At 41.4% G+C, this 11,393-nt stretch overlaps 1 protein-coding gene across 1 annotated transcript; it reads right to left on the bottom strand.

The window, feature by feature from the left end:
• Window positions 1-6,148: 6,148 nt before the first annotated feature.
• LOC126175314 (cuticle protein 18.6-like) lies at window positions 6,149-10,143 on the bottom strand. The gene is made up of 2 exons (XM_049922022.1): window positions 10,088-10,143; window positions 6,149-6,429 (listed from the first exon to the last, which is right to left on the bottom strand). The coding sequence occupies exons 1-2, from the start codon at window positions 10,097-10,099 to the stop codon at window positions 6,217-6,219; spliced, it is 225 nt and encodes a 74-aa protein (XP_049777979.1). The 5' UTR covers window positions 10,100-10,143; the 3' UTR covers window positions 6,149-6,216.
• Window positions 10,144-11,393: the final 1,250 nt, after the last annotated feature.

Below are 11,393 nucleotides of genomic sequence, written 5' to 3'. Positions count from 1 at the left end.
AGCTTGGATGGCGTGTACAGGTACAGCTGTCCATGCAGCTTCAACACGCTACCATAGTTCATCAAGAGTAGTGGCTGGCGTATTGTGACGAGCCAGTTGCTCGGCCTCCATTGACCAGATGTTTTCAATTGCTGAGAGATTTGGAGAATGTGCTGGCCAGGGCAGCAGTCGAAACTTTTCTGTATCCAGAAGGGCCCGTACAGGATCTGCAACATGTGGTCGTGAATAATCCTGCTGAAATGTGGGGTCCCGCAGGGATCGAATGAAGGGTAGAGCCACGGATCGTAACACATGTGAAATGTAACCTCCACTGTTCAAAGTACCTTCAATGCGAAAAAGAGGTGATCGAGACGTGTAACCAATGGCACCCCATACCATCACGCCGGGAGATACGTCAGTATAGAGAATACACACTTCCAACGTGCGTTCACCGCGATGTCGCCAAACACGGATGCGACCATCATGATGCTGTAAACAGCATCTGGATTCATCCGAACAAATGAGGTTTTGCCATTCGTGCACCCAGGTTCGTCGTTGAGTAAACCATCGCAGGTTCTCCTGTCTGTGATGCAGAGTCAAGGGTAACCGCAGGCATTGTCTCCGAGCTGATAGTCCATGCTGCTGCAAACGTCGTCGCACTGTTCGTGAAGATGGTTGTTGTCTTGCAAACGTTCCCATCTGTTGATTCAGGGATCGAGACGAGACTGCACGATCAGTTACTGTCATGCGAATAAGATTCCTGTCATCTAGACTGCTAGTGATACGAGGCCGTTAGGATCCAGCACGGCGTTCCGTATTACCCTCCTGAACCCACAGATTTCATATTCTGCTAACAGTCATTGGATCTCGAACAACGCGAGCACCCATGTCGCGATACGATAAACCGCAATCGCGATAGGCTACAATCCGACCTTTATCAAAGTCGGAAACGTGATGGTACGCATTTCTCTTCCTTATATGAGGCATCACAACAACATTTCACCAGAAACGCAAGTCAACTGCTGTTTGTGTGTGAGAAATCGGTTGGAAACTGTCCTCATGTCAGCACGTTGTAGGTGTCGCCACCGGCGCCAACCTTGTGTGAATGCTCTGAAAAGCTAATCGTTTGCATATCACAGTATCTTCTTCATGTCGGTTAAATTTTGTGTCTGTAGCACGTCGTCTTCGTGGTGTAGCAATTTTAATGGCCAGTAGTGTAGTTACTTCAAACTCTCTCGAAACTAATGTATTTTTTCAGCTTTGCTTAATGGTGATGCATACTCCACAGGTCATTGTACACTGCACGGCGAAAGCATTCCGTATTTTCCTGTTTTACTCCATTAACGCGTTTCAGGAGAGAAGAATTCCGATTATAGGCTGTAAGGAGTGAATTTGTTAAGAGCCAGTCCATGGGGAGATCACTTATTTATATAGGAGTAACCGTAAAAGGAACCAGTTGGGGAAGATCGCTAAGTCCATTTCAGAAGTTCACGCTGTTGTTGGTGCCCATAAGGTAAAAATCCTGATGGATAGCTGTATGGAGAAAACGAGGAGTGACGCTGTAAACTACCTTTGCAAACACTATGGTGAGTAAAATATGTGACTTTTCACATTTAATGTAATAGTGATAACACAAAGACTGGATGACTGCAAAATAATGATACTGACAGGAGACTCTGGTTCTCTGGTGGCACTTGATCCTCGAGTGAACTGGCCGCGTTGTTCACAGGCACAGAAACAGAGAAGTATCAGGGTGTACACGGAGACTTCTGCGACTATATCTCTGCCGCCATTGTAGATGCCATTGTAGACGCTAGCGGACTCACACTGTGCGGTAACAACTTCCCAAGCAAGATGTACAGATCCACTTCCGTACCACGTCACTTTTAGAAGATCGGCTTGAAAATGTGAATTTTATGTAAGACTACTTACAAAGGCAAAGAAAATATTTTTTTTCAATATTTTTAGTAGCTAATAGTTAATGTCATGGTTCTTATGCAATGAGTCCGTATCTATTTCCAGCTCTTTCGCATCACATACTATTCCGATTATTAGCGAAACATGTGTAATTGGAGTGAATAATGTAATTTTTCTATAAGAGCAAATATTTTGTTGTATCGTAAACATGAAATACCCCCTTATTAGAAAGGAATTAGTTGAACAATGGATGCAGTGTGCGGTAATACAGAAAGACTAGACAGGAATGTGACCACAGTACATGATTGCTGGAAGCGGTGGTCACGAGAATGTACTGTCGCAAGAAGACCGGGATCCTTTGCGCCTAAGAAACTAAACAAGACTATTATACAATAACGCCAACTTAAATATGGTGTTGGAGATCTAATTTCTGTAACCTTGGTGTCTTTCAGCCAAATATGACTCCAGTTATAGCAATTTTAATTACTTCTCCAGGATGTGTGCTACATGTTCGCTGAATTCGTACTATGTGGTCAAAATAGTTCATTCTGAGTCCACCAAATGCATTTAAGCAAATAGGAAGTATTTTCATGTTATGCCAAACAAAAATATGTCAGAAAGGTTGAGCTTTTCGCTCATAGTAAGCTTTCTTCACGCTAAGTTGCTTCCTAGCGGAATGTGGTTTTTTATATCCACTAAGAGATGTGTTTTTCCTGAAAGCCTGTATACTGTTAAATGGCCTGATTTAGCACATTTAAACACGCTTGACAGCCACTAGGATTTTGTTCTCTTTCAAAATATTTATGGTGTGAGAAGAATGCTGGTCAAAGTTACAGACATGTTGTAACACACTAGAGGTTTCCAAATCAGTGTTCAAATGCTCAAATGGCTCTGAGCACTATAGGACTTAACATCAGAGGTCATCAGTCCCTTAGACTTAGAACTACTTAAACCTAACTGACCTAAGGACATCACACACATCTGTGCCCGAGGCAGGATTCGAACCTGCGACCGTAGCAGGCGCGCGGTTCCGGACTGAAACGCCTAGAACCGCTCGGCCACAGCGGCTGACCCAAATGAGTGTTAAGTAACCTTTTGCACAATTTTTATTGTGAGACACCGACCGATTTACTTGAAGCTGCCTCATAAAGAAATGAAAACGTTTCCCCTGGTGCGACTGGGGCTCTGTTTCCTGACGAGTATATATTCCCCTATTCTTAGTTTCTCCTCAACCTCTTTTAAGATATGTTTACTGTAGACCCAACGTTATGATAACTGAGCTGCAGTGTCCTGATCTGATGGTATTAGGAGCCATTGAATCCACAACATGATCCCGTCTGCTTCTTATAGGCGGTAATTTTGGCAACAGATATTATGTTTCTGACATGTAAAGGTCGGTGGCTATGTCCTAGAAGAGGCAGTAAAATGAAAGCCGAAGATCCGCCACAGCGGCACCTTGGAACGGTGGTGCCACGTGGCACTACAGACTGGGAAGACGGTCGTGTTCGGCGTATCGCTCTGGCGCATCGTACTGCACCTGCAGCAACAATTTGAGCAGAAACAGGCACCGTACTGACATAACGAACTGTTATCAATCGGCTTCATGGATATTAATAAATGGTTTAAAGCCAGACATCCTACAGCGGGGATTCTACTGACCCCATAACACCGCCATTTGCAACTTGTGTGCTGTCAAGCGACAGTTCATTGGACGCCAGGGTGGAGGTCTGATGTTTTTTTCTAATGAAAACTGATTCTGCCTCGGTGCCAGCGATGACCGTGTGTTGGTTAGAAGGAAGACAGTCTAGGGTCTGCAACCAACCTGCCTGCATGACAGACAAACTTTTAAATAAATTAGAATTCTATGGTGTCACGGGCAGTGCTGCAAAATGGTTCAAGTCATACCTCGCTAACAGGAAACAAAGGGTGTCAGTGCAAGGGACTAGTGAATTATGTCATCAGTCATCATCAGAATGGGAAGAAATTACATGTGGTGTCCCACAAGGATCCATCTTAGGGCCATTGCTTTTTCTTGTGTACATTAATGATCTCTCATCAGCTACACTGCCAGAAGCAGAGTTCGTTTTGTTTGCAGATGACACAAGTATTGCAACAAATAGTGTGTCGAGTGTAGTTCTACAAATATCTGCTAATGATATTTTCATGGATATTAATAAATGGTTTAAAGCCAACTCACTGACATTAAACTTCGAAAAGACTCACTATATGCAATTCAGAACCTGTAAGAGGTTTCCACCCAGCATATGCATAAAGTACAACGAAGAGCAGATAGAAGAGGTTGACAGTCTTAAATTTCTGGGATTACAACTTGATAATAAATTCAGTTTGGAAGAGCACACCACAGAACTGCACAAACGCCTTAACAAATCTGTATTTGCAATTCGAGTGTTAGCAGACATAGGCGACATAAAAATGAAAAAGCTTGCATACTTCGCCTACTTTCATTCCATAATGTCATATGGTATAATATTTGGGGTAAGTCTTCAAGTCAAACAAAAGTTTTCAGAGTCCAAAAGTGTGTAATACATATTATTTGTGGAGTAAATTCACGGACGTCCTGTAGAAACCCCTTCAAAGAACGAGGTATACTAACTACTGCCTCTCAGTATATTTACTCCTTAATGAAATTTGTCCTAAGTAATATATCTCTTTTTCCAACAAACAGCTCAGTTCATACATACAATACCAGGAACAAAAATCATCTGCACAAGGACTTAAAAGCACTTACTTTAGTTCAAAAAGGGGTCCACTACTCAGGAACACTCATCTTCAATAATTTGCCAGCAAACATAAAAAAATTTAGTTACAAATAAAGATCAGTTTAAAAGGAGCCTGAAAGACTTACTAGTGGCCAACTCCTTCTACTCCACTGACGAATTTTATTAATAGAAACAAATGATGTATTGTATATATTCATACTATTAGTATTGTTATGTCAGCTTAAAAAAAATACAAGTTCCACATCCACGAGGATCTCCTCAACACGGATCTATGGAACGAAAAACTAATATAATCTCTAATCTAATCACATTGAACCTATACCTGGAGTTCTGGCATACGATTTCTCATGGCAGCAGAAGCACTCTCGTGGCTATCCTATGCACTATGGCTGCAATTCTGTACGTCAGTTTGGTCATTCGATTTACTGTGCTACCGTTCTTGAACAGGATTCCAGAGGTGTTTTTCAACACCTCTGTTGTTATCCAGCACACTATAGAGAATATCGACATGTTGTCTTGACCTACAATCGAGCACATGCACGTTTGCATGCTTACATTCAAATTTATGGAGGTTACACCGATCACTAATGTATCAGTATTTCACATTTTCAGTGGTTTACCTCGCGCTTACGTTAACCTGCGATCTTGTAATGTTAATCACTCAAATATGTTACCTAGACAAATGTATTTCCGTTGTCTTGACCTACAATCGAGCACATGCACGTTTGCATGCTTACATTCAAATTTATGGAGGTTACACCGATCACTAATGTATCAGTATTTCACATTTTCAGTGGTTTACCTCGCGCTTACGTTAACCTGCGATCTTGTAATGTTAATCACTCAAATATGTTACCTAGACAAATGTATTTCCGATATTTTATTGTGCTACATTGATTATGTTATGGCGTCGCGATTTTTTTCCGTCGGTGTATATTATAGTGTGTTGGTTACATCTGAGGTATGATGTGGGTTCATCTGTTATCTAATAACCTGGTAATAACAGTCTTCAACGATGAAAATTTCAAAAGGTAATGTAGATATGATAATACGTCTTTTTTTTATCTACAAGGTTCTTGTGGAAAAAGAAGGAAACAGAGCTTTTCATAGGTATTTGCTAACCAGTCAACCAGTGTCGTCGAAATTTCAGCTTCATTCTGTTGAAAGTTTAAGTAAAATATATATAATTTAAATCGATAAACATGCTCTTAAATGTTTTAAAAATTAGTAGGTGATGTGGCTTTATTATAAAACCCAGTCATAGTTTATGTACAGTTATGTAATGATGGTCATTTGTGTAGTTTCACTTACTTGATCTGCGATTCAAAGTTGAAATCAGTGTTATGCTCCGCAATGTTTCGCAGTCTTCACAAAAATTTGCATAGTTCACCTAAAGAAAACTGACAAAATTATTCCACCAAACACTAATATTTTGAGAATTGTATACATGGTGGTTAGTGAGATTTCGATGTGACACTCAGTGTAAGGACTGGTGATTAAAATAAACGACGTTTATTTCTAGAAGCGTTTCGGTTTATTCAGTTTTCGTTTCATACAGCGACAACACTGTCACGTACGCTCAGATGAGGTGTGTCTTGACGATGGCTGGCGCTGCCGCGTAAGCCAAGGGGGCGTGCAGGGCCGGCGCGGCGTAGGCAACGGCGGGGGCGGCCACGGCGGGGGCGGCGTAGGCCACGGGGGCGGCGGCAACAGCAGGCGCGGCCAGAAACCCGGGGGCGGGCCGTGGCTCGGGGGCGGCGGCAGCGGCGGCCAGCACGGCGGCGAGGATCACCTAGGGCCCAAAACAATAACTCTTAATTCCTGAGGGGAGCTCTTGTAAACACTCGTTCTTTATATCAAACATTGCACTGGTCTGGACTGGGAGTGAGGCAAAGAGAATCCCAAATGGTAATGTGTGGCATGTGATACCCAGTTGTGCTTTTCACCTGATAACCACGGAAAACCTGCTGTCACAGAAGAAATTAATTTTTGTGCATGTGTGTACATGTTAAGAGCCCGCATACGTGTGTGTGTGTGTGTGTGTGTGTGTGTGTGTGTGTGTGTGTGTGTGTGTGTGTGTGGACTTCAGTATGATTCCCTTGCTCCTGCGGCAATGTGTAGTTTTCCTGAATGTTTGATGTTGTTGAAGCTTATATTTTCGGAGGGAATTGACCCAACAATTCGCTAATAGAACTGTTAACACAAGATTCGTTGAGAAAGACTTCGCAGTAATACTACGTTTTAGATGCTGAAGATGGGTCTTTAAATCACAAACTACATCATTGTTTCTTGTTCACTGCAATAACTTCACTACAAACCAAAAATGGTGCTGCTGGCTACATCCTTCTAAAGTCAGAATGTAAGATCGAATTTAGTATAAGCGACTAACCAGTTGTAAAGTGACTTCTAGCATTTTCCTTTAACATCTGCAATTTCTTACACATCACAGATACAATTTTATAACTAATGAAAGTTGCAATATTTGTGGATCAGATGTTATTAATGACCACAGCCTTTCACACCTTGAACCAGAATTGCCAGAACCTCTGTTTTCTTGCTGACAATTATTTGTTTTATTAGTCAGGTGATACTATATGTTTATCTGCTTCAGATGCTTTCACATCACAAGGCGTGCTGCCTGTACGACACACTACTGACCTCGATAGTACTCGTGGTTTTTAGAGGTCTGTTGACAATGAGCAACAAAAATTGACACCCCGCATAGTTAACACTGCTGGGATAAGAAATGAATGTAGTTTTGAAAAAAATCTGCACTCTTAAACATTTCGAGTCTATTTAAAAATAAAAACATAAAAAAATTACTACATGGATAAACCTCTCCGTGGGGGGAGTTTCAGTTGCAGGTTGCCTAGCTAACTGTTTCCAGGGGCACAAGTATATCATTTCCAATATATTTCATATAGTTATTGACCAAATTAAAAAATAAAAAAACTAAAATTCTGTAGTAATCTATTCATTAAGAGCTACAATCTTGTATTAAAGGTTCAACAGGGTGAGACAATATATCCAACAGTGGAAAATAAGAGCACTTAGCGACTTCCAACACCCTTCTTCATCTTCTTGTGCTACTGCCCTAGTCCTGCAGCGTGCGCAGGGTCGGCAGGGTTAGGTACGGATTTGGCATGTTAACTTTAAGGGGTGGCTGGACGCCATTCCTGCCCCTCCCCCCCCCTCCCCCCTCCCCCAGGAAGGAATTTGTGTACCCCAGCTGTCTGCATCTAGTGTAAACCATGGAATAGTAGGAAAGATTTTCAAATGTCTGCGAGGCGTGTAACTGAGGTAGGACGTGGGAACGAGCCTGGTATTCCCCTAAGGGGATGTGGAAATCCGCCCAAAAACCACGTCCAGGCAGGCCGGCACACACCGGCCTTTGTCGTTAATCCGCTGGGCGGATTCGATCGCGGCCGGCGCGCCTACTCGAGTCCAGGAAGCAGCGCATTAGCGCTCTCGGCTAACCTGGCGGGTGGCGACTGCCAGCAACCATTAGATGTAATTTCGAACCTTAGGAAAAGTTTGTCTTGCTGACACACCTAACAATATAATGAAAGGATAACAATTTATCCCTTACTACATTTTTGTTGTCCCTGGAGTAATACGTCAGTATTGGGTACAACATTTTAATTTATTACTGTCAGTAGTTTACTACCAACTCTGTTCTCAATACATTTAGCAGACAGCATCCACATGCACCACTGACTATATCTGCAGAATTATATCATTGTACGACTCATAGTTCTCGAAGTACGACGTCATAAATGGTGAGATGCCTGAAAAACTAGCGTTTATGATAACAGAGGGAAAATTACCCGTGCTACACTTATCCAGTTCTCGATAATGACTTCACTTAGCGACTTCCAATAAACCTGAAACGTAATTGCAAACTGTTTGTATTATTTTCCTCGCTTAAATGCAACGTAAAATATTTAACACATTAACTTATTATTTGTAATCAGAATTCTGAAGCTGTTTTATAGATGGGAGCTCGAATCTGAAAAAAAGGAGTGAGGAGTTTTACTTAGGTATTAGAAACTGAATGATGGTATGCGGCTTGTGTAGAGATAGGAATACCTGTTTAGTATAATAAAACAACCGGGGTTCACCTCAAATGATTTAGTGAAACTAGGAGAAATTTAAGTAGGATGCCCTGAACCACGTTCTTCCTAAAGTCAGTTCCACTATACCACCTCGCTCGGCAGGTCTAAGTGATGTGGTCTTATCTATGTCTTAGTACTTCGTTGTTCATGAAAGTTGCATAGAAAGAGAAGTGCGAAGAAGGTGGGACACATAAACAAGAAATATGCAAGTGAAGAAAATGAACTCTCGCTATCTGATAGTAACGACAATGATGTTAATGTAAATTTGATTTTATATACAAAGTTTAAGGCTATGGCTGTGATGCTGACGCAAACTTGAGATGATAGAATTCACTTTAGACACCCAGTACCTAAAATGAACATAGAATAAATGTTATGAATGGGTCTGAATAAAACAAATGAGCAACAGAAGGCCAAGCAAGTACTTTCAGTATAAGAACTCACTGGAGATACAACCACCGCTACAAGGAAATACAGCGTTCGCCGTTTCCGAGCTCCTTTACCAAGGAGGAGCGATTTCTTTATCTAATAATAATATAACATATAATCATACGCAGAAAAACCCAAACCAGGAGAATGAAGAAATATTATTTGTTTACTTTTTTGTGAGGCAGTAGCGTAATCGTTACTCTGATGTTTCGAAGAAAGCGCTGCCCTTGTTAAGCAAATGAAATCATTCCGTTTCTCAGGGAGCTGATCAAGGTGGATGTTCGGAAAGGGGATATTGAGGCTCGTCAACGTAAATCGTTGTCTGCAAAAAAAAATATAGCGCGTTCTTTTGCTGTAAAGTAAATTAGTAATAACATCTTTGAATGATACCAAAGCGATTCACAGCCATTTTTTATTCAAAGTTGCAATCGAGCCTCATTTTCCGAACGTTGGGTCCAACAACATCGCTTCTGATAGACGAAGAAGCTTCATGCAGAGATACTTGAAACAATATCTCTGGGTAAGTTTTGCACAGAGTTTCATTAGAGTCAAGATGGGGGTGAAAGTAACAGAATTTTCTTACGATACGTGAGGTTCTTAGATGAAACGTTCCTCTCATCATGCTGCAAATAATTTTATGTAACCTACATGATTCTGGAACAATGTTGATATCTTGACCTGTTATCCCATATAATAATTACCTTAGTAAATGAACCATATGGAAAGGATATGTAATAAAAATGGTGGGTGATGAATTCTTTTCTCATTTTGTGATTCAGAACACTAAAATCCATAAAAAGTTGATACTGTTTTCAAAAAATAGTTTTTACCGTTGACCTGTGCGAGTTGCGAAATGGGTTTCAGAAATGAGAGGTTTCATTGCAAAAAGATGATACTCGTACTCACCAGCTTGTACATGATGTTGTGAGCTGTCTGAGGAGACTGTGCTCCGGACCCGCGGTCCCGGGTTTATATACCGGCGCTCCGCCACCACGCCCACAGGCCAATGTCGCGGCAGGGCAAGTGGTGTCACGATTCGGCTGCAGCCCGTGTCAACGGCTTCTCGGAATCGGTCCTACACGCTGTCTCCGTCACACGTCACTCACATGCACGCCGCTCTGAGACAGGTCAAGGTGTGAAGGCTATACTGCAAAAGCAGTCGCTGAGCACTGCGTCCCTTGTTCTACATATGCGGCCCTTAATTAGCGAACAACATTCACAAAAACTTCCCAGAAACCATTTAAGTACTGGTAAAGAATAGCCCGAAGGATTCATTGGAACCTATTTCCATCGATCAATTTATTATCTTCTCTGGAGACACGAGATCCAACCATATTTGAAAGTTCTTTCGGCAGTAATGTATCTGTGTCACTATTAATAAACTGGAATTTCATCGAAGATATCTTTAAAGTGAACCCAAGCAACTAGTAGCACTGCAATATTTGACAGCTCTTTAGAGGATAATATGCGATTTCTTCAGGTGGGGTAGAGAGATTGCAACCACATGATATAGGCTTACTTGGATTTTTTTAAAGAATATGTTACCAGTTCAAGGCGAATCTCCTGAATTCTTGAACCGACGTTCAATGAAGACAGTAGACGAAGCGAAAATTTTTTGTCGTTAATTATGTGCACAGTGGAATCAAAGATCATTTAACACCTGCTTCGTTAAATGTGGCGAGTTGTATGGGATTGCTGCAGTTGATTGTACAAATAAGATAACTTCTTAAACAAGAGACCATCAGAATTACTTTTAATGTACACGAATAATTTATTTTGGCTGAGGCGAAAATTATTATAGTCATCCATTTCAGGATACCACAACCCTAGACATAACTTTCTGATTGTAATTATTATTCCGTAAAATTATTGTCCGTTATTTTTTCAATATCAAGGGCACATTTCCTACGTTTTAGGTATTCATGGCTATGAGGTAACTTGGGACATCAGCAGAAGGACTTATAATGTTACATGCAATTGCATTGTATTATTGGGCGGTGACAACAGTTACGGTGTCTCCTGCATAACATCCATGATGGCATAGCATAATTGTACGACACGCATCTACATTTACATCTACACTCCGAAAGCCACCTTACTGTGTGTAGTGGAGGATACTTGATGTAGTTCACTATTTCCTGCTCCAGTTGGTAAGATGACTTTTGCTAAACCTTAGCAATCATATACGACCGCTCGCTCACCGATAGATCTG

This window comes from Schistocerca cancellata, chromosome 3 (genome assembly GCF_023864275.1).
Source record: "Schistocerca cancellata isolate TAMUIC-IGC-003103 chromosome 3, iqSchCanc2.1, whole genome shotgun sequence".
Taxonomy (NCBI): domain Eukaryota; kingdom Metazoa; phylum Arthropoda; class Insecta; order Orthoptera; family Acrididae; genus Schistocerca; species Schistocerca cancellata.
This window is presented reverse-complemented; position numbering and strand designations above follow the sequence as displayed.